Below are 24611 nucleotides of genomic sequence, written 5' to 3'. Positions count from 1 at the left end.
ATTAGAGATTCTGTGAGCTGACAATGCCGGGTTAAAAAACCCACAGAGAAGCATTACTGTGGTGGGGTTGAGCATTTCACAATGATCTCCATCAGGAATGATGGCTGCCTTTGAACTTGTAGGACACCAAACTCACAAGCTCCTAAAGTAAACTCTTGAAGAGAAATCCAGGCACGTGCGGACCATTCTGCTATATACTGAGTGAGAATAACAACCCTCTACTTATTCTAGGCTGGTGACATCAACTTCTTCCTTCCTTATGGCCCCCAAATGGCCCTGGGCTGCAATGCTTAATTAAAGCATGCCAATCAGCCAAGTGCAAGTGGGCCAGGGGACCTGGCAACTGTGACTTTTTTGGGATTGAAGTCACTTGGGACAGGAGGAGCTTTTCTTTGAGGAGGTCACCTACTAATCACAGGCTTTAGTGTGGGCTCAAAGGGGGCAGGCATCAAAGCCTCCATGTGGGTGGGAGAGAGGAAAGGTACACATCACTGTGAGCAGGAATGAAGGCGGGTGACTAAAGATCAGGGAGAAGACAGCAGACCTGCAGGGCAGCACAGCGGAGTAGGGGCTTTGTATGGGACATAGAACATGCACATCCCCGTCATTCCCCACCAGAGGCCCCAGTCCATAACTGTGAGCTGTCATACCAAGAAGCAGCTTTGGAAGGTAGGAGAATCTGTAGTAAGTTAAGAGATGTTTTTCCAGTGGAAAAAAAATTGCTAAGATGTATGCCTAATTTTCAAAATCCTGTTCTGTGCTTCACAGTTAATTGTGGAAGAGCCTATGGTACAGGTTGACCGTTAGAGTTCTTCAGTATTCAATAAATTAGGTTTTTAAATTTTAATCATCTTTCACGTCAAGACAACCAGAAATTCTTTTTTAACTACTTATATCATCTGATTTTTTTCAGACAGAGTTTCTTGGTGTAACATGGCCCTGGCTGTCCTGATCTTGCTTAGTAGACCAGGTTGGCCTTAAACTCATGGAGATCTGCCTGCCTCTGCCTCCCAAGTGCTGGGATTAAAGACATGTACCACCATGCCTGGCCAGAAGTTCTTTTAGGATGTATTTGTTTTATTTCTCTTTATTCTTTTTTATTAGATATTTTCTTTATTTATATTTCAAATGTTCTCCCCTTTCCTGGTTTTCCCCCTGGAAAAAACCTCCTATTCTCTCCGCTGCCCCCCACCCCCCTGCTCACCAACCCACCCTCTCCCTCTTCCTGGCCCTGGCATTTCTCTTTATTCTTATCTTAGATAAAAATGTCTCATGCATCGTCATTCAAGTCTCCTTTATCCATCCAATGTGTGTTCAGATGTACATAATTCAAATAACTCAGGATTTAGCCATCCCTTGGATCAGAAAAATATTAATGGATAACCACTGTGCACCAAATATGACACTGAAGGTTATTGACTAAGAGAGGACATGTTCTCTCTCTCTTGAGTAACTTTGCTTTTTAGGAAATGATTTAGGGTTAATATTAGTGGAAACAGAAGAGGAAGTGCTAGGTTAGGTCTAATAATTTGTTACTCTTATTGTAGTCCTAAGGACTGAACTTTGCACATGCTAGGCAAACATCCACAGAGAATAGCTAGTTACCTTTTGCAAAGAAGAAGGACTTGAAAGATGGCTTGGATTTGTTAAGGTGGAGGGTTTCTTCTCTCGGAGCCTTAAAGGCAAAGATTCATTGGGGTAAAAAGGAGACACCACTACAGGGCACAATTATAGGAGAAAGCAAAGCTGGAAATGCCAGTCCTAGACTAATCCAAGTGGTGGACCGAGCTGGGCTTTAATGGCTACACAGAAGATCAGCTAGGAGGGAAGCAAGATGGCCTCAGACAGAGCCTTGAAGGAGAGAAAATGAGCAGATGGATAAAAATGATTGTGAGACAACTGGGCAATGTGCAGAGAGTAGGAGAGCACTCAGCCCTATGTCAGTCAGATTCCTCTGTCGCACCCCTCCCCTCAGAGCTCAGGGATCTATGCAGAAGAGGAGGCAGGCAGGTGAGAGTCAGAGCTGATGGATGAATCCATCCTGTTCTCCAGACACGACGGGACTCATGCTATATGAGGTCACAGAGAAAGCACATGTGGCAGCACATGAAAGACCTACACAGGTTCAAGCCAGACGGAACGCTAGCACTGAGAAGGGGAGGTGAACACAAAGCCTCATCTCTAACCAATAAGATACTTCTAGGATAGGGAAAATCAGTTTTCTCCAATGAATACATCCACCACACTCCAGGGCAGGCCCATGCCCAGGAATAATTGGCCAACAGAAAACACACTCTGTGTTTTTGTCTCTGCTGTTATTTGTTTTTATTTTGGTGTGTACTTTTGTGTGTGTGGTATTATTTTTTGTTTTCTGTTTTGTCTTATCATTTTGTTTTGTTTTTATTTTAGGTTGGTTTGTGTGTGTGTGTGTGTGTGTGTGTGTGTGTTTGTTTTGAGAGAGAGAAAGATCATGAAACATGGGTGGATAGGGAGACAGAGAGGACATGGCGGGGAGGGGGAAGGATATAATCCAAATATATTGTGTGAAAAAAGTAAATAAAAACATGATCTGGAGACACTGCATTTCAGTGATATTAGAAGTGGTAATCATGTACCCAAACAAATCTCAAAAAGACACCAAGGGAAAAATAAAAAAGTACATTGCTTTATAGAGAGAGAGTGAGCTAAAACGTACATTGCTTTATATAGAGGGAGTGTGAGTGGGTGGCAGGTGGCAAAGCTTACATGGCAGGGGTTTTGCATATAAACGACTAACATAAAAATGTTTTATCTTTTTTGCTTGGCAGAGTAAAAATAGTATAGAGCTGGAAGTCCTTATATTCTGGATGTGTGATTGTTGGCCACAATTTTGTTGTAAGTGATTATATAATATATATAAGACATATGCATATCTATGTCTTAGTTAGGGTTTTATTGCTGTGAAGAGACACCATGACCAAGGAAGCTCTTATAAAGGAAAGCATTTAATCAGGGCTGGCTTACAGTTTCAGGGTAGGAAGCATGGCATCGTCCAGGCAGACTTAGTGCTGGAGAAAGGGTAGAGGTATTCTATATCTTGATTTGAAGGCAGCCAAGAGGAGACTCTATTTGTTTTACACTGGGCACAGCTCAAGCATTTAAGACCTCAAAGCTCCATCTCCGCAGTGATAAACTTTCTCTAGCATGGTCACACTTCCTCCAATAAGGTGACACCTCCTAATAGTGCCACGCCCTATGGGCCAAGTATTCAAACGCATGAGTCTATTCAAACCTATTCAAACCATATATATATAAAATTATATATAATTTTATAGGGTTAGGGTTAGGGGTTAGGGTTAGAGTTACGGTTAGGGTTAGGGTTAGGGTTAGGGTTAGGGTGCAACAGAGATATCTGACTGACATAATATATAATAAAATATATATATATTTATTTATGTGAATATATACTCATATATGTGAAATATATGTGAAAAATTCAGTTGTAGAGACTAAAATGTAACAGTGTTGCTGAGAACACTGGAACATACTTATATAATATATTATAATTATTATATATCACTTATTAATCAACAGATTCTTTCCCCCTTTTGTATGTGAGAAAAGGTAATGTCATTCAAAAGGATTAAAAATGTCTACAGAAGAATCAATATGAGCTTTATTGTTTTAAAGCTCTACCCAGACAAGTGTAAAGGAAACATGTAGGTGTGTGTGTGTGTGTGTGTGTGCTTTCCCTAGCTGTATACTTTCAGGGATCTAGATGTATTGACATGATGGCAGTAGTGAACACATCTAGCCCCAGCCTTGGTTTCTCAATGCCATTTCTAGCAGAAGGAGCCAGAACCGAAAATGCCTGATTCGAGTAAGAATGTGCAGAGAAAATGATGGGATGCATGAACCTGAGAGCCTTTCAGGGATGCTGTATAAATTTGAGCCATACCCAAAAAGAAAATTATGAGTCATACTTTTAAAAAGAATCTTTCCTAATGTAAATAAATGAACAAATGAAAAAAATAAGTGGATGTGAAGGAAAATAGAGTCCCAGTAAGCAAGTCTTGAAAAATATAAATTATAATTAATAAAGATCATTAAGTACTAAAATATAAACTAATATTTCACTTGTCTACCTCCATATTTTCTTGATAGAATATTTAGATATACTGTTTTCGTTCACTCTAAGTTGTAACTAAACGTACAGTGAAATTGAAAGCTGGGCATATGCTGTTAAGCAGTTTGTACACCACTCTAACATTCATTAAATAACAGGTCAGTATCTATATTAAGAGTCCATCTGTCTTCCTTACATAAATGACTGATGGTGTTGTGACAGCTAATGTGTCTACTCTAGAGTCTTGAGGTATTCCCTCTAAGCCTATGAACTCCCAAGGTTCTGTGCGCCAGAGGGAAGCTTCTTGCCAGCAGCAGTGTGTGTGTTGTGCCGAGATTTGATAATACAAAGGCCACTGATATCCCCCCATAGCATGTCAACATTGCCTAATATGTGACAGATGCCCTGCTGACTCTAAACACCTACTTTCCCTCTTGTAAATGCCAGCTTGTTGTGGGCTAATCTTTGGCATCAAACCTAGAAAGAAAGCTTTTCCTAGGCAACCTATAGATTATAATAAGCATAAACAATTGGTTCACAAGCAAGCCAGATCGTGGCTGTTAAGTCATTTATATAAAGCTGTTCTTGATATTATAAATTAGCAAAGAGAATAAAGATGTTTTGAAGGCAGGAACAAAACTTTTCTAGAGATATATTTTGTCCTTTTTGGTAACACCTCAAATGTAATGTGTCCTGTTTGTATTTAGTCACACTGATGTGTATAATAAACTAATGTTTTATTCATTTTATAAATTTTCTCTAATCTTAAATAAGAATTCCCATTCTGTAGTTCGCGACTCTCCTCCTGGGATGCATGAACTCTAGTGCCATGGGTTGGTGGTCCTCTCTCATAGCTCACACCTATCTTACTCTCCTGTCCCATTAACCCTGACTGTTTACCCTACTGCCCAGTCATGGTAAACTGTTCTAAAGCTTGCTTAAGCTCTGTAATTTGTCTCCCGACTCTGTCACTTTTCTCTCATGAAATAGCTGCATGTACTTGACCCAGGCATGCAGATTATCTGAGCGTAGGCTGTGATACTGAGATTTAATCATTCCTTGGATAGATGAGTGCTTCAGATTCCAAAACTTCCGAGTCCCTGATGCCTGCAAGTGTCCCTCTCATTTGCAAGCCGCTAAAGAGCATGCACACCGCTGGGAAGCACTAGTGGATTAAGGAGCAGAAGCTCTGAGCTCACCACAGCTTCAGTGGCTGCGGCACGTCTGTGTTTTAATAGACTCTTAAGTGAAGACAGACCTGTAAATCAGAGCGCCCAAGGAACACTTGTGTTGCAACAAGCAGTGTATTGTGACTGAATTTCCAACGCCCTGGCATTCCTGCACACAAGAGCACAGTGGATTTCAATGGAATCTTTGTGATTCCATGCATCCTAAAGGAGCAGTTTCTCTCTGTGTGAAGCTACATGCATTTTCATACAAGATGGAGAGATTAAAAACACATCTGGCAAGATATTAAAGTGATATATATAGACAAAAGGCTTAAGGGTTCAAAGGCTTTTTCTTTTCTTTTTCCTCCCCCCCTTTCTCTTTGAGCTCAATTACCATTTAATGCCTTGGGTCCTAGAGGCCAAGAATTTGACCAAGCAGAGTAATAAAGTTGATTCAGAAAAAAAAAAATCTTCAATGTGTCAAAGAGAAAGCAGAAAAGTGTTCCTAAGCTATCCCCTGTTAGTACTTGGTGTAACTTGATTAGATTTTTTTTTTTCTTTTTTAGTAATTAGATCTCATCAGAGCAAGCAGATTCTTGGGAAAAAAAAACCAAACCTTTGTGATTCTGTTCCCTGGTATAATGCAGATATAAGTAGCTATACATACATATACATTTGTACTATATATTTTCCAAATGAATTTTGAGTTTTATTTATTTATAGTTTACATATATGAGGATTTTGCTTGCATTTAATATGTGCACCACAAGCGTGTGGTACCCCAGGAGACCAGCAGGTGCCAGAGTCTCCTGGGACTGGACTACAGATGATTGTGTGCTGCCTTGTGGATGCTGAGAGCTGAACCCAGGTCCTCTGCAGGAGTGGCCATTACTTTCTACTCCTGAGTTGTCTCTTCAGTTCTATATTTATTTGTAATATATGTTTAAACTTTGTTTCTCTTTTCAGTTCGTTCCCTAAGTTTTCAATATAGTCACTTTGCAGTACTAAAGTCTCTTTTTCAAATGTACAAGTCAGTATGATCATTTTGAGAAGACTTTTTTCTTTTTAAACATTGAGAATGATTCTTCTAAGGACTGAAAGGAGCTGAAGGGGTTTGCAACCCATAGGAAGAACAACAATATCAACAAACCAGACCCCCCCCCCCCAGAGTTCCCAGGAACTAAACCACCAACCAAGGAGTACACATGGAGGGACCCATAGCTCCAGCTGCATATGTAGCAGAGGATGGCCTTGTCAGACATCAGTGGGAGGAGAGGCCCTTGATCCTGTGAAAACTCAATGCCCCAGTGTAGGGGAATGCTAGGGTGTTGAGGCAGAGTGGGTGGGTGGGTGAGCACCCTCATAGAAGCAGGGAGAGGGGGGGTAGTAGAGGGGGTCTCCAGAGGAATACTTGGAAAGAAGATAACATTTGAAATGTAAATAAATAAAATATCCAATTAAAGAAGAAGAAAAAAATTAAATGATTAAAATAAAAAAGAGAATGATTCTTTTGACAAATATGTGTAATTGGAGGAAAACTTTTTTTTTTTTTTTGTTCAGTTAAAAACTATTGTAATTTAAAGTATGGAAACAGAACTACTTCCTGTGTTGTGGACAGGGACATCTGGTGCCTGGCATTAGATCTGTGGACAGGGTAAAGAAACCAGCTTAGAGGAGATAGTTGTCCTGGCAGCTCATTCATCTTAGTGTCACATATTTGCCTTGTTCTTGTTGGAAATCATCAACACTGGTGCTTCCTCCAAGCAGAGGAGGGGACTACTGCCAGGGGAATTCCAGCAGCATTTGGAGATCACCAAGAAGGGGCTTAATTCTCGTGCTTGGCCAGTCACTACCAGCTCATATTTATTATAAGACAAGGTTCAGTACTGGGAAAGAAAACATACTGCTGAGTTACTCCGAGGGTCCTACTCCCCAGAGCTCTCATGATAGCAGCCCTCCAGCAGGATAGGGATGAATTTAGAAACAAGTTAATCCTCCTTACCACCAGAGAAATAAGAACCAGCAACTTAATTACTGGTTGTCCCTAGATATAGGAGAAGGAACAATGGCATGCTTCTTAGTGGAATAGAGAAGGAGGGGGGCTGATTCCTCAGAGGAGTCCACTGTGAGTCACCACCAGCCAGAAGCCTGAAGAGGTTTGACCCATTTATTCTGAAATCAGGGTGAGTGGTGTGTGGGTGGGGATACGACAGGAGACCTGGACAGAGAGGGGCAGGGTGCAGATGTTACTGCTGTGTGCTGTTGTGTATCACAAAGTTCTTATGTGAGACAGATGTTTTTAACTTCTCTCTTTTTTGAAGGGGGGGGGGAGGAAAATAGGTCTGAAAACGATTCTTTCCCCCCAAATCTCAAATAAGTGTTTTAAAGGTCAGACTACAGGTATTGGATTCAAAGTCTATGCCTTTTCTCCAGACCATGTCAGTACATGAAGACAGGACTTAGGATGTTTTATATTTTAAAATTATTACCTGCAGAGAAAATTAAAAAAAATTACAGTCACCTGATTCAAAAAGAGAAGTAAGAATAAAGTGGAGGGGTAATGATATCAGTTAACGTTCTGGGCAGTGCTATCGACCAGGCACTGTTCCAAGAAGGTCTAACAGATTTTTATTATTATTATTATTATTCTCAGTAACACTCATGTATCAAGACTTCCATCAGAGGCAGAAAGTGAGATTTAATAAAGAAGAAAGTAATAAGACTCAGGACAACTTGACTCTCTGCTTCTCCAGTTGACTTTATAATGTTCAAGGAAAGATGATTACGCAGAGAAGGTGTTATCAGTCGACACAAAGGTATTGTCAAGGAGCAGAGGAAGCAGAATATCAGACAGTCTTATGGCTTGTCTTGTATTTCTGTGCTATGTAAAGGTCTCCAATAACAAGGTCATAGGGAGAAGTATAGAGCACTCTGAATTATCAACTCTGGAGCCAACCATGTTACCCACACCCCTGGTGACCCAAACAGCTTCCATGCAGGTATGTAAACCCTAGAAGTCTTCAACAGGAATATTAGAAGGCTGGAGAGAGGTAAAGAGATTCCCCCAGCCACAAAGGAGAAAGTCCAGAGACACTTCATCAAATGGCAGACAGACGCCATTTGGCGTCAAATGGCTCTAGACTTTCTTGTGAGTTCTTTTACTATTAGTGTATTTGTTGCCTCAAACAGAGAAGACCAAGGGACAAGTGCATAGAAAAGGGAAGGCTACTGGGGATACATATAAAATATTGGGCTATGGATCTAAAAATGGCTCTGCTCTGTCCAGCAGGGAGATCAGGGATCTATCTGCTTCTTGCCACCACAGAAAGATCAATCTTCCTGCATCATAAGTGAGATAATAGACTAAGCTCCATCAGGTTCCAGTAGAAGGATAAGGAAACATCTTATCAGAAATGGACTTCAGTGTTCAATGCCCCATTGTTACAACTTAATGTTATTAAAATAGAATGCTTCAGCAAAATCGGCATTTTAAAACAGCAGTGGTTAATGGAAGCTACATTCACTCTTATAGATGATTATTTTAGAGAGGAATTTGGCATAAAATTAAATGGTCGTGACATTATTGGTCAACTAGACAAAGTATACATCATGTATTTGCTAAAACTGGACAAAATCTGATTAGAGCAACTGAATTATCAAATATGAATTCAAAGAGCCAGTAATGGTAACACATGCCTGTAATCCTAGCTACTCTGAGAGGTGGACGAGGTGGGTGTGAATCTGAGACCAGCCTGGGCTACATAGTGAGACTCTGCCCACCCCTCAGAAAAATATATATATTAAAAAGGTAAATTTTGTAAACATATGGATTTCAAAACTGAAAACTGTAATTTCAAACTATATATCATAGAAAGGAAGCAAGACTGAATTTTTCTGGTGTTCATTGTTTCCGAGGGATAATTACTGCAGGTACATGTCTAAATGACATCTAGTAGTGGAATGAAAAGAAGACTGTCACTGAATAATTGGTCATTGTTTGTGAGAGAAGGGAGATGATGCTTATTTTCTATGGGTACTTGCAGCAATCCCATGACTATGGTGCATTTTGCATTTATGCACTTCCAAAATTATTGATGGTGGCTGTGTGTAAGCCACTAAAATTTACATGAAAGGTAAAACACATTAGAAATAATGAAATGTATGAGACAAATAAGGAATAGTACTGGAGAGAAGATAGGGGTCAGAACTTGGAGGTTGTATCAGAGAAGTGGTGGCCATACAGAGAAACGTGGCTGTGATGAGAACTGGATCGAGAGAGGTGGTGGCCATGATGAGGGTTGGGTGAGTGTGAGGAGGGACCTGTCAATCTAATGTGTGTGTGTGTGTGTTTGTGTGAGTGGTGGAGTCAGCAGTGAAAGAATGCAGAACAGCTCTACAAAATAGGAAAGGATGTAATAAAAAGAAGTTTTTACTGTACATAATGTCTTTATAGATTCATGATGGCCGATCCTCAGGAGTGTGTGTGTGTATGTGTGTGTGTGTGTGCCCTTATTGTAGGAGTAATCCATAAACCTTTACAGACCCTGCATTTGCAGGGTTAGCAACAGTGACTATACTCTCCTCCTGTGCATTCCCAAGGCTATTCTGCTACTCCCTGTGTGCTCTGCCATCCCACCCTTACCCATTCTTATCTAATGAACCACCTATACAGTGACGACTATTGCTTGTGTAGTCATTGGCAAGTAGGATCTCTTCATTTTTCCTGATATTCAGATGATGACAGATTCAGTGCCTGCACCATTTCATAACAAAATCAAGCATCTGAAAAAAAAAACATATCAAGAACTGGCAGGATGGGAATGAGAACAAAACAAAGGGACATTTAATGGTAATTGGATAAATTGCTGCAGATTGCTATTCTGAGAGATTCCATTGAAGCGTTTCTGTGTGCACATCATTAATATCATGTTTGCATCTTCTTATTTAGATGATGGGTTTGGGCTTAGCATGTGGTACTGAATAAATATTTATGGGATAAATGAAGTAGATGTTTGCAAAAATCAATCATTTTTAACACTCTAAGGAAGAATTTTACTGTTCAATTTTTCTGCCAGTAATTGTCTATGCATGCCTGCACATAGGGGCATTGCCACAAGTACTAGGGACAACTAGACCTGATAAAATATGATGTCTACGTGTCATGAGTCCATATGGGTTAACAGTCACCATGACGTCCCTATGCCAACTGCTGACCCCTAACCTTGCCTAGGCTGGGCTTCAAAGAGAAGCCTTCTGACTACTGACAGAGCAAGGGAGGGGAGCAGATGGATGATTGGCTTAATAAACATCCAGTGGGCGATGGCCCACAAGAAAAGACAGATGTTATGAAAACCAACGTGTTTATTGGGAATCAGATCTGTACTACATCCGTGTTCTTGTCATGAGGGTTTAGGGGTGTCCAGCATACCTCTGAGACTTAGAATGGTCTCTGTGGATACTGTGTAGGGGAATGGGATGAGGTACAGCAAGGCTACAGCAGGGAATGGTCTGATTGGCGGCCTCAACAATACTGTAAGGAGTTTTATTGACCTAAAAGAGTAGCAAAGGGATAAGAGTGAGAAAACTCTGCAGGGATGTATATGGGGAAGGGAGCAGCCAATCATCCAGGTACCCAGTCCAGATGCCAAGATGGATGGGGCGGAACACTACACCTTCCCAGCCGGAGAAGGCTGTGCCAGGAGTGAGCGCAGGACACTGCCTTTGGGGAGAGCTCTCTACTGACCTACCAAAGCACAGGGTATGTTTACTCCTCCAAAAACTCAGTAGAATGGAAAAGCATTAAAAATATTCCTTAATTCTCTTAAATGACAAACACTCTAATTTTCCAGACTAGCTCTTCATTTTCTTTACTCCTTCTGTCTCTTCTCCCCTCTCCGTGTCTCCTTCCTCTTCCTGCACAGAAGATATTCTATAAGCTGACCTAATAGCATGATTTATGCATGTCTGACTCTAAAGATTAAACACTTACAAACATTAGCATGAGCCTTCTTATTACAGCTCGTTATTATACAGATGGGAACACTAAAGTTCAAAATAGAATCCCCTTGCAGCATATACCAAGCAACAACTTAGCTCAGAGACCAGAAGACCTCACTGGCAATAATTTTAGAAGAATAAATTGATGGTATTGATTTTATAATATTTCATGTCCCATACTTATATTCACAGAGTTTCTGATTGCTTGTTAAGTGATTCCATCTCAAAAGTAATTGAAAACTTAAAATAATTCTGGCCCTCTCCAGGAAGAGCAAACAGTATGTAATCAGGATATTTATACTGCAATGAATAATACATGAGGACTAGAAATACCTCTTTATACCTTAAGAGTCACAAATGCACTTGTTTTAAAGAGTCCTTGAAACACTGGGTAAATGAATTATTGGTTGGACTATGAAGTTTAGTTTCTTTTTGGTACTCTATGTTTGAAATAAATTGAGTTTAGTCTATCAGTACAATGTCTTAATGCTACTGATTCTTATTAAGTTAAGTGCATGCTCAACACACATTTTAAAATAGAAGACACCATATTTACAACCATTCGCTGAAGTAAGTGAGCATTGCAGGAAGCATTCACTTGACTCAGTCAGTGTATTACACAGCACAAAGGAAACGGTGACTATCATCCCAGTAAACCAGAGAGTGTTCTGTGGATACTCGCATAGTATCCAGTGTGCACAGGATTGGATGCTTATCTTGAACTTGAATTTTTCTTAATTGGCTAATGCCTGGAAGTTGTATGTACTGTACTATTCTTTCTTTCTTTCTTTCTTTTTTTTTTTTTTTTTTTTTTTTTTTTGTAGAGAAACACTTGTATGTCCCTAGTATGGCATGCTATATATTTCAAATGTTTGTATCTTATGATTTATTTCAAATGTCTGTTTGTGTGGATTTTGTTGGGAAATTATTATCTTAACATATATAGAAACCAAGGCTAAGGTGACAATTTCAGTTGGAAAAGTGCCTGCTGTATAAGTATGAAGACCCAAGTTTGGACTCCCAATTCCTATGTAAAGATTTGGGAAAGCTGTGGAGAATGGTAGACTAATGAGAGTTGGCTGGCCAGCCAATCTAGTTAACCAGTGAGGTCTAGGTTCAGTGAGAAACACTCTTTAAACAAAGAAAAACAAAACCCTAGCCAATTAGCTTTATCGAGCTAATCAATTTTCTAGTCTTAACTCTATCATGAATTTGTTTTATGCTTGTTTGGTCTGTTCTGTTCTGTTTGTTTGTTTGTTTCAGTGGTGGATAGGTTCATTAAAATATGTTTGACAGTGAGCATGTAAAGTCTATTGTGAAGATTCACAGTATGCAATTGCTAATCAAATTATAGAAGTTCATTGAGATGCACAGACATACAGTCTGATTGATTTCAGTGTGCAAAGTTTGTTTATCTACAATGTTTTAACTATATCTTTATCATTTAAAACCAGCTTTCAATTTAAATATATTTTGATCATATTCTTCCCCAAGTCCTTCCAGATCTTTCCCACTCCATATCTACCCAATCAATGTTAGGTTCTTTCTGAACATACAAAACCCCAAATACAACAAGAAAATACCCTCAATAAAGTAATGCCCAAACAGAAAATAACAAAACAAACAAACAAAACCCCACCAAAGTATAACCAAATAAAAACACTCTCTCTCTTTCTCCCTTCCTCTCTCTCTCTCTCTCTCTCTCTCTCTCTCTCTCACACACACACACACACACACACAGAGCATGTGGAGTCCATTATATGTTGGTCAACTACTCCTGAACATGAGGCCTGTCATCTTGCAAATTTTTTTATAATAAAGTTTAATATTCAAAAGGTGGAGGAAAATTGAGGAAGACTCATGATACTGACCTGACTTCCACATGCATATGTGCAAACACACACACACAACCACACACAAAACTACAAAACATACTTTGAGATCATTAGATGAACATGATCATTAGATGATCATTAGATGAACTGGCATGTATAATTACATGGAATTTATAGTTAAAACAACATTTTGATAATGCCAACTGGATCAAAATAATAATAATTAAAAAAAAACCTCTTTTTTGTGACATAGGTCAAAATATGTACCAGAAAAAAATCTCTCAACTATCTGGATGCATATGCAAACAGCATGTAAACGTGTACAGTTCAATGCCTAGGAACCTTCAAAGGAAAGCAAATCCTAAGGAATTTGAGAGTGGATAGTATGGAAGGAAAGCAAGTTTTCATTTGTTAGTCTCAGTGATGGGTCATTCAGTTGAGCTTAGAGCAAGAGAGGCTTTGCTGCGTATATAACAGTAATATGTTGATGAACTATATCTCGGGGATTACATACAAATCCTCACAGTACAGAATTGTTACCTATCCTGTCTAGATGTTCAAATGCTGTATTTAACTGCTTGGCATGTGTTTTTCTAGTCTCCTTTTTGATGGAAACGACTGGACAGCTGTGGCTTGTAGCATACAGAGCTCAGCTGAGCAGCTGTATCCCAGACTCTCACTACAAGTCTCCCTGTTAAGAATGTCTGTCCTCAGGCCTTAAGCAGTAACCAAGAACAATGCCATCTACTATTCCTTTTAAACTCACCTTAATTGAATAGAGTTCTGGCTATTCCTTTCAGCTGTTTTACTTAGTTCAGAAAGGCTAATAAAGTGAAAAAAAATTGGATTGGGTTTGAAAAATAACTTTTAAAACTCTAGTGTGACCCAGTCCCAATTTTGAGTTTTGGTTTTAATCACTTGCCTGGCTCTTCCCAGGACACTCCCATGTCAGACTTGTTTGTAAGCGTTGTATGTACATATCCTTTCTTCACATCAAGTAGGAGTGCACGATGGCTGTCCTGCACTTTAAACTCCCCTTCACAGAACTTAGAATTATTCAAATGGCCTACCTTTCTTGCTTCACAGGCTCCTTAATGTCAGCAAGTGACATTTGCTGAGTGGCCACTTTGTACTGGGTACAGAGTGCTGTGGCCTTTGGAAAACTTTGTAAGTTGTTAGACTCTCTGTTAAGGAATGTTGTCCTTGGTACGCCAGACGTCAAAGAGGCAACAGTCTGGAATGAAATAATAGCTGGAAGGGTTGTAAAAGTGAGTTGGCTAGTTGATGTTGTGGGCTCATGAATAGCTTGGTGTTATTCGTTTTGGTGAATGTGTGTAAAGCACAAACAGTAGAATTCATTTGCACTGACCTCAATTAGAGAAACAAAGCTGCCCACTGATACAGGGATTCTAGTGGAAATCCATACATTATGCGCTTTTCCTTATTGATCAATTGCATAACAGATTCAGCTGACAAAAAAGTCATTATGAGTTTCATTTTTAGTCAAGTAAATTATATCGAACGGGCTGTAACATGGAAGAAAATGGCATGCCAACTGGGCTCCTGCACAGAATGTACTAGTTTTATTTCCATGGTTCAGTGATTCACAAAGTTGGATTAACTTGTCCTTGGTTTCACGTGATGGTGTTTGGGAGAATTTGCGTGCAGTGGAATAACAAAATATTAGTTTAGTCAGATGGATACATTTGAGTAAACAAATAGTTTACTCACATTATTCTGAAATGTGAGTCATTCTTCACATTATTCTGCTTCACTTTATTCTGAAAAAAAGAAATGTGAAGACGATTGTAATCTAAGCAGATTTCTAAAGGATTTATATTTTCAAAAAGATTTATGTACTTTATGTGAATGAGTGTTTTGCCTGCATGTACATACCTGTGTGTGTGTGTATGTGTGTGTGTGTGTATATATACTGTGTGCATGTCTGTTGCATGAGGAAGCTGTGAGAGAGCATTAAATCTTCTGAAGCTAGCGATGCAGAGAGTTGTAATCCATCATATGAGAACAAGGAATACAACACAAGTCAAACATCAAATGCTCTGAGCTGCCGAGTCATCTCTACAATCCCTAAATTTTATTGTTGAGTATGTATTCATTCATGTGTATGAGAGGGTGCATGTGTGTGTGTGTATGTGATCCAGAGGTCAAGATCAAGTGTCACACCTCAGGAGCCCTTCCTTGTTTTGTTTTTTTTTTTTGTTTATTTGTTTGTTTTTTTCCTTTGAGACAGGATCTCTCCCTGGCCTGGAAGTCACTTATCGAGCTAGGCCCTGGGCTAGGTGGTCAGTAACACTCAGGAACCACTTGTGTTTGGTCTTTACAGTACTTGGCTTGCAAATGTGTGCACTTGACATTTTATAGAATTTTAAAATGTTTATTTATGTATGTATTAATTTTTGTGTGCTGTATGTGGGAGACAGAGGGATCAAACTTAGAAACTCATGCTTGCAAGTCGAGACCTTTACTGATTGACTTATATCTTCCTAGCTTTTCTAAAGAATTTTAAATTCAGCAAAAGTAACATAAAACATATATGAACAGTGAACTGTAAAACACAGAATGTTAAGTAACTTATTAGGATAGTTGTTTTGCAAATGGAGAAACTCTACATTACCTTTTTCATTTGTGTGATAACTCTTAGAACTTGGAGGTAAAAGAAAATGGTACTTTTTTTTTGTAAAAAAAAAACAAGTTGTTTTTATTTATATGTATGTCTTGTGGGGATGTGGCCGGGGATGGGGTGGGGGGTTGGTTGTGTGTTTGGGTGCAGTACTCAAAGAGAAAGGCAACTGATCTCCTGATTGGAGTTACGGTTGTGAGCTACCCACTGTGGAAACCAAACTGAGGTCCTCTGAAAGAGCAGAAGTTGACTTTAACTGTGGAGCCATCTCTCTAGGACTAAGGAAGAAAAATTAACTTCCATAATTCTGAGTGAAATTTTCTCTCTCCTTTGCTCCTTAACAGACTTGTGGTAATTAAGAAAAAATTTAATGTGATAGTACTCACACTTTATGAACAAGTTAATCAAAATATTTGGGGAACACTATGTCCCTTCTTAGCCTATTAGGTTTTGTAGGGGTGGCTTACTGGGTCCTGCAGCACTTTGCCATTGTTGCCATTATTTTACAGTGGTGGACTCTGAGAGCTGAGGCAAAATTGTCAATCCAATTAATGTTCAAGGAAGGCAGGGCAAGAGGGCACTCTTCTTGAGAGGAGTCTCCTGGGTACCCAGAAAAATTCCATCGGATTCCATCATGGTACTTTGATAATATTCAGGAGTCCTCCAGGGAAAGCACAGTGAACAAAGACAACAAGCAAGAAATGCTTATCCTCCCATCAATAAGATGGTCTGGATGGATGGATAGATGGATAGATAGATAGATAGATAGATAGATAGATAGATAGATAGATAGATACATAGATACATAGATACATAGATAGATAGATACATAGATAGATACATAGATAGATACATAGATACATAGATAGATACATAGATACATAGATACATAGATAAAGTAGATAGATAGATGGCCTGTCAGCTTCAAATGCCACTGAGGGTTAAATAGTGCTTCAGGTATTAACAGATTTTTGTGTCCTAGAAGGCATAAACCTCAGGAGCTTAAAGGGAGCTAGAGATCAAGTTGAAGAACTTCCCAAAGCAGAAAATTGAAGCACAGATCTGATAATGTTTTATAAACTCACATGGGTCAGCTAGTGGTCACACCAGGACTTCAATGAATAATGACTGCCAAGAGCTTTTCAAAACTCCCCTCCAGAAGGCTTTCAGTCAAATGACATAATGGAGATGGGTATTTCTCCTCCAAGTGTGACTTTCCTGATGATTTTGTAGACACTTGAAAGGTGAAATTGAAAACAGCAATAGTCGTTTTTTTTCAGATTTGTTGTTTCAGGAACTCGAGCAAAGACAGAAGCCAGCCTTTGTTCTTAGTCCATAATTGTTTTCCTCTTGTAATGGATCAAAAGACCAATACAGATGAAATAATAACAGTAAAGTGTCTGGGAACTTGAGAAGATACTAAAAAATGTCACATCACAAGGGGTTTTAATTTCACCTTTGAAATCGTGTATCAAGTTCTCATATCCTGCTCCGAGCGTGGTCAAACATGCAAATATTTGCTTTCTGAGTAATTTGCCCTAATGACTTTGAAGCATTTCTAAGGAACAGTAGTGACATTGTTCTTTCCAGGCAGCAAGCACATCCTTTGTCAGATGTCCTGAGAGATTGAGTCAACCAGAATGTTTTTAAGACCTGATGCTGGGTTTGTTAACCTCATCTTCAAGGAGACAAAATGTTGGGTGTGTAGATTATCACATCCTCTATGCTTTGGAGACACGCTCACCTGGCTTTTAGCGATTTTAATTTCCATTTTTAACTCTTCTGCAGACCCTTCACATGATTGTTGTCATTTAGAAAGTACTGGATTTTGGGGTGGGGGAGTTTTAAGTGATTGTAAATAGGAAGCCGCTTGTTAGCAATTCCATTTTCACAGATATTGAGAACTTCTGGGTTGATGATCATTTAAACCTGATCAGTAGAAACTGGGGAAATCTCATCCACCGCAGGATCAGAAGGGGTTTCTATTTACCTCTCCTCTACCTGGTCTTAATCAGCAGTGGGGTTTGAGCACTTAGCACTGGTCTTCTGGCTGGCCCTAGTGATGGGAATATCACTAGGAACAGAAAGTTCGAATGAACATGATTCCATGGAGAAAGAACCTTCTGTGAGTTGTCAACACGCTACCTTAGAATTTGTAACTTTAATATCTGCCTGCCATTTTTTACTCAACAGTATACTACCATCTTCTGCCTAGTAAAATTTACCCCCCTACAGTGTTAATAGTTTTTTCAATACTAAAATGGGTGTTTATTTTTAAGTCATAGAAGGAACTGAAAATTTTGTCCTGGGGAAAATTATTCAGACTGTTACTGTTCTAACATATAACAGGCAGTCTGTTCTAATATACAGAAAAAAGAAATTAAGGTCGGTATACCTGCGTTAAAGGTAGAAACGATGACTGTGCTTTTTGTTCAGTTGCTTCACGTTTAGTGTTAACGCATTCTGTTAGGTTGCAAAAAGTAAGTGAGAGAGAGCAGGCCCATATGAGAAAAGAGTAAAAGCTGATAATGGTTCCAACCACCTTCAAGAAGATATTAGAGTAAATCGGTAAGCAATCAGGCACAAAGGACGCGGGTGTAACACAGAACTTCTGGTAAATGTGAATTGAAACCTGAGAAAGAAAGACGGAGTAGGGAGTGTGGACTGGGGGCGGAGAGAGGACGCTCCTTGTTAACTAAGCAAAAGCCAAGGCACCAGGTAGATTGGGCAACATCGATGAGACAGGAGATGGCTAGGGAACAAAGTCATGCTGGCAAAGCCCAGCTTGAGTAGCTAAATGTCCCATTTACTTATATATAGAAGTACATTTCCAAATCTCAGCTCCAGAATGAAGCAGGGAACCTAGACATGGTTTGTAGAATTTCCTCCCAACCCTGAAAGTTGCATAATTCTATATTAAACATTAGGTCAAATGTTGAATTTTTATATTTCAAAAATGTTAAATTAATTATAAAGTGTGGGGGAGTACATCTCTTTCAGCAGCCAGAAATCCTGGCTTATATTCTGAATATCTCATGTATATTTAAGAAATATCCCTTGCAAGTCTTTATGGACTGTAGATCTTCCTCAGGCTCTGAGAACCCAAGAGAAAAATACAGAAAAGCTAAAATTGTAGCTTTTGGAGAGGAGATTCTTAAATACATAATTAAACGGCCTAATTAAACAGCCCGATTCCGGTAGCCCGTGCCTCCAAGTGGGACATTTGGGGAGAAATGGTATTGTGATGAGTCAGCTGTTTCCACTGTATAAAATAATCCAGCCAGCCTGACAGCCTTAGCCCCTGACACCTCATGCCCCGTCTAACCTTGTTACAGAGACCAAGGTACTGTCTTCAGGTATACGTTCTCAAATAGCACTGGAAATGTTTAATAAGAGTATTGCTCCTCTTTAATGGAATGGAGAATGTGTCCACATAGTTTGTATTATTTTTCTATCAGTCGACAGTTTTAAAAAAAAAATCTGGTTTTACTAGTTACCTTCTATAGTTGGAGAGTAATCTCATTGAATAGTGATGCCCTCGAGTAACTGGAGTGTAGGGATAAGATCTTTATAAGATGTGATGTAATTTTATACATCTGGAATGAGGGGGCTTGAGGTCCTAGGAAAAACAGAGATTCCCAGTTGCCATCGTTTGAAAGTATTTGAAGAAGATGACTTTCATACACACATACGCACAGGCAGCTAGAAGGTGGCTGCTAATGGAGGCGGTGGTATTCAATCCATAGTAACACACAGCACACCCTTGTGTTCTGTCACGGCTGGCTTTCTAAATCCCCCACGTACAGAACTCATCTTAGTGAGAAACAAAATAAATATTTCAAAAGCTATAATATGATCTCAAAGATTGTGCTGTGTTGAAAGCCAGGGTGAACATTTCCTCGTGCAATATGTGAAGCTACTTTCAAATATTAAACAAATGTTAATGAAAATTCCAAAAGAATCAAAGTGTTTGCACCTATGGAGACACCAACCGGGTATGACATGCTGCACATAACTTAAAACTTCTACACAGGGTTCAAATGAACCATTTTGATTGATACGTTTCCAATGAATAGTATAAAGGGAATGTTGTAATTCTTCTCTGTGATTGGCAATGAAGGGTAGGGGATATCAGCCACTGTGGATGCCTCTTGGTTTAAGCAATTACAAAATGACAGTTGTGTGTTATGTCAGTGGAGCAGAGTTAACAAGGGAGTTTTTATTTTGTATGAGGACAAGATCGGAGAGGAGGGGAAAAAAAAATCAAAGGATTACCAGGAATTTATTGAGGAATGCAAAACTTCTCTTATGGAGAGAACTTTTACACAGCAGGAACTTCAGCCCATGCATGAGGCAGGCCGCTTGCATGGAGAAAAACAAAACAATACCACCCCCTCCCCTGCTCCCGGTCTGCCTCCCCCCCTCACTCTATTGACATGCATAGCTGGCCTGGTAGGTGTAAAAATAGACTGGCAGTCCCTGAACTGGAAATGGTCACTGAATGCAGGCTACAGTTGCTGGGGTTTTGAGTTCTCTCTGACACCAGCAAGCCGGGCAGCCGATGGGGAAAACTGGTGAGGGACATGTTGGAGCACTGAGGACAGGAGCCAAGGATCATGGATTGTCTCTGCTAGTGGATCCTTGGGAGCCCAGGCCAGGACAAGGGCAGGCCCTTTGGCAGCAGGAAGTGTAGAGCTGAGATGGGGAATGCTGCTCTCTGCTCCTCTTGCCATGCGAACAAGAGTGTCAGAGCACAGGGAAACATGCTGGAGCTGGATACAACCCCAGACTACTATGGCTGTAACAGTGATGATGTCAAAGAGCCTGACCTACTGGTAAGTGTTAAGCCATAAATGGGAGGACATTGGTCTAAGAATCAACAGTGAGACTCATTGGTCATATCTCTTAACTTCCTGGAAGGAAGCTGACGTAAAATCAATGTGATTACACCACCTGACTGTCTGGGAGTCAGTGGCCTGCTGCTGTTGGATCTGAATGCTACAGTATGAGTATGTTGGTCTCTTCTTTCTTCTGTAGCTACGAATTGGCATTCGAAGAGGACTGTTGCACTGCCTCTTTAGTTTGGATTTTTGGCAAGGCTGAATATGCATGTGTGCGTGCACGAATATGCATGTATGTGTGCACATGTGCATACACACCCACACACCGTTATAGAGTGATTTTCAGTAGTATTGTGGAGAGTCAGGTTCAGGCTGCCAAATTCTTTTCCCTATTTATATATTCTTATACAGTTCATTCTTTCATTAGGCCGGAGGGCATTTTCCATGCATGTGCTAACTTAGAATCCCAGTTGTAGCTATAAAGGCATTGTTCATGTTGTTTGTGAATAACTTTAGTGAGGCCTTTAGATGCAGGTCTAGTGATGTTCATGCTAGTTGGTGAAAAGGCTTAAATGTGGAGAAGTCAGATATTTAAGTTGGCCTCCAGATTTTAATCATCCCATGACATGGTGTGTAGGGTCACCGTGACTTAAAAGGAAGTGTTGTTGGCCCAGGTTGATCGGTACTGGGAGAGTCAGAAGTTGACCAGAATTTCATACTGAAGGCTCCTGAGTGAGGGCCATCGAGGGCTTGGTTTTTCTGTGCTCTCTGCTGTTCCCAGGAGGGATCACCGATTATGAGGCATGTCCTCTTTGGCTTTTACCCTGACCGGGATCTTTGGACTTGTTAGATTGTAGTGAAACTGAAACTTGGACTTAGAGCCTGTCAATAAAAAAAACGATTTGCAGAGCAGTGGTACAGCTGCGGGGAGGGGGTGGGGGGTGGAGCAGAAAGCAAGGGAGGGGCAAGTGCTTCCCAGCTGGGAGTGAAAGGTTTAGGAAGCAAATCCCTTCTCTCAGGAAAATATCGGCCTGAGGTCACCCAGGCAGGGGGAGCTAGGAGCAGGCAGTTTCTCTTTCTGGGTCAGAGTTTAAATTAGCCGCATCCACAGATCTCACAGTGAGCTCTTCTAATGCTATGGAGCTGAGCTGAGGGCAAAAAATAAGGTGAGCAAGAAGGAGCCTTGTGCTTGGCAGTCGGAGGTTAAAAATACATCCTGTAACAATATACCTTGTTTAAAAACTGCATGTTCCTGAGCTTTTAAAAATACTTAGGGCATTCAAAAATATTCGCTAATAATGACCCTGACGTCTCTAAGTTGTACACATGTTTCCCATTTATTTATCTTTTAAGTATCAATAGGGCGGGAGATGTAACTCGGTGGTAGGGCCCCTCCCAGCACAGGTCAGGTTCTGGGTTCCATAACTCAGCACTGGAAAAAATTATTCAGGTCAGATAATGCATGGAAGGAAATGAGAAGCACCTTAAGAATTAAATGCAAGAGCAAAACGAAGATAAGCTGTTTCTTAAACTCACGACAGGGTTTTTCTGTACAGCTCTGGCTGTCCTGGAACCTACTCTATAGCCAAGGCTGGCCTTGAACTCGCAAAGGCCTGCCTGCCTCTGTCTGGCCCAAGGGTAAGCTTTTAAACATAGAGGGCAAGGAAGGGTAACTTCTTGAGTTTCTATGAAGTTGATATGTTCTTTGACGTAAAGGAGAAGTGACAAGTTGATCTTTAAACTCTGGGGCTAGAATGAGAAATTCATTCAGAGGTTCAGAACTCAAAAAGCCACCACCAGTATCAGTATCCAAGGATTTGTTGGTGCCTAAGTGGCATTTAGCTCTCAATATTCAGAATAGCACTTGTGCTAATGGAGAAGGTGGAGCCTGAAGTAGATCGAGGAAGCTGTTTGAAACTAGAGTTTGGATTGCTGTGTGGAAGAAAGTATATTTGTTCTTTCAGTATGAATGAGCCAGGCCTTGGTCTGAAGGATGTCCAATGACTGATAAAATAGAAGTTCCATTATGGATGTCACAGTGTTGTGGATTATGCAAAGGTGGAAATTCAGTTTTCATAAGGTCTGTAAAGACATCAGGCTTATTTAACTCATTTAAAGAGCACCCAGTTAATCTTGAAGCCAGTGGTGTGACACTAGAGATAGAAATACTAGAAATACCATGTATTCTTTTCCTAGCTAAAACAGCTGTTGGTCACAGAAACAATGAAATTTGGGCAAAAAACATAGGATTGGATTATTAAGAGATACATAAGCCAAGATTTAAGGCAGACTGCCTACTAGAGGGAGACCATGGACCAAAGGCATTTTTGGAGTATTGGTTTAGGTTGTGTTCATATGGCATGAATTACCTTGTCTTTGACATGACCAACAAAGTGCCCACCACCTACCTAATAGGGGCTTAGGGAATGTTTGTGGAAAAGATGAGTGAATTAATTAGGAAGTCACTCAAGGATGCAGATATTACTGTGGAGATTTTCTAGATACACGTAGTATGCCCTCAGATCTGGCAGAGGTGGTAAAATGGTGGAGTTACAAGATATATATCTAAAGGAAGAATTTAAGAAATTCTTTCAACTTCTATTCAAGAATTGGATGAACTTTAATATACTTATTATTTTGTGAAATAATAGGTCTTTCCTTAAGTAGCTATTCTCTCATGCAGCAAATTGTACACAAAGAACAATAGTTACATTTTCAAGACGTAGTAAAAGATTATATTATTGTAAGAGGAATAATTTAATGTAAACAGTAATGTCTAACTCAGCATCTGGAACATTCTTCTATATCAGCCTTATGCTGAGTCCATCCAAGCCAAACATTTGTCTTTATTTGAACTATGTGTTGATTTTAAAGCACCATTTCTTCTTTCATATTTCATAAGATTAAATCCACTATATGCCCAGTGTCTTTTCAAGGTCACATGTCTGGATGGAGCTGAGAACTGATGGCAGAGAACGCTCTTTTATTTTTCGACCTTATTTTGCTTCCTTCCCAGGCAGCAAAGCATCTGTGTGGCTCTTACTCATTTCCAGATCCGGATCTCATTCCTCAGTTACATTTATTATGCCGCAGGAAACATTCACTTGTTTTGTGATTCCTTTATTTTCATTGGAGTCTCTTTGAAATTTGTGCTATTTTATGTCACAGTTGACTATAAAAATCTTAGGGGTTTGGCTTTTCAATACTTCAATCGTATTTGTGTGGGCTTACGTAAGTCCAGGAAAGCTTCCCTTTCTTTGTACCTTTCCGAAATATTTCTCCATCGGAGCTCAGCCATCACAATTCCTACCTGACAGGGAATCATTGCAGGGCCATCCTCGGGCAAGTCAATTATATATGGAAGCCCCGTGAAAGCCGAGGGTTTAGTAATACACATTGCTTGTTGAAACTGGTTTTTGAGGAATTATGAGTGTTGCTGGGATAGAGTTTATTTAAAATCTTAGTTTTCTCTTCCTCCCTCTCTGCCTACTGACACCACTGAGTGACCAAGGGAGGATTTGAAATAACCTGAGATTTTATTTTGCCTGTTATTGTAGCATTCTCCACGTTTTCTAAGTAACTGCACTTGTTAAGTAACCACACAGTGCACTAAACTTAATGTTGAGATCGGTCAATTATCTACAGAGGAATTCTCACTATATCATGGAAAAATAAAAGAAATTTGAATTCTCCCATAATAGAAGTAACCTGTTTCTATTGCTTTCATTCTGCTTTTTTAGTATCTTACCTTTCTAGATTGTTGACTTCCTAAGGAAAGGAGGAAGCACCCACTGAAACACCTAGGAAGGCAGCCATGTACAGGAGAATCTGTGAGACATTTTTGAAAACTTCTGGTTGTTTAATACAGCCTTGAGTAGTAAAGGAAAAAGCATGTGTATTTATTACATTTTTATCGCTGTGGTAAAATACCATGACCAACGCAACTTAGAAGAGGGAGGGTTTACCTGGCCTTACAGTTCCAGAGGATAAGCATCCATCATGGCTGCACATGGCAGGCACTAA

The 24611-nt window shown here is 39.8% G+C and overlaps 1 protein-coding gene across 48 annotated transcripts in view; it reads left to right on the top strand.

The window, feature by feature from the left end:
* Ank2 (ankyrin 2) overlaps window positions 1-24611 on the top strand; it is a 576750-nt gene that overhangs the window by 356939 nt on the left and 195200 nt on the right. The window contains exon 1 of one of the 48 annotated variants that reach the window (XM_031375393.1): window positions 20433-20582. The exons of the other annotated variants lie outside the window; for them this stretch is intronic. Within the exon in view, the coding sequence (XP_031231253.1) occupies window positions 20448-20582 (135 nt within the window). The 5' untranslated portion in view covers window positions 20433-20447. Of the gene's footprint in view, window positions 1-20432; window positions 20583-24611 lie in introns of those variants that run through there. 48 annotated transcript variants of the gene reach the window in all.

This window comes from Mastomys coucha, unplaced genomic scaffold (assembly GCF_008632895.1).
Source record: "Mastomys coucha isolate ucsf_1 unplaced genomic scaffold, UCSF_Mcou_1 pScaffold16, whole genome shotgun sequence".
Classification (NCBI taxonomy): domain Eukaryota; kingdom Metazoa; phylum Chordata; class Mammalia; order Rodentia; family Muridae; genus Mastomys; species Mastomys coucha.
This window is presented reverse-complemented; position numbering and strand designations above follow the sequence as displayed.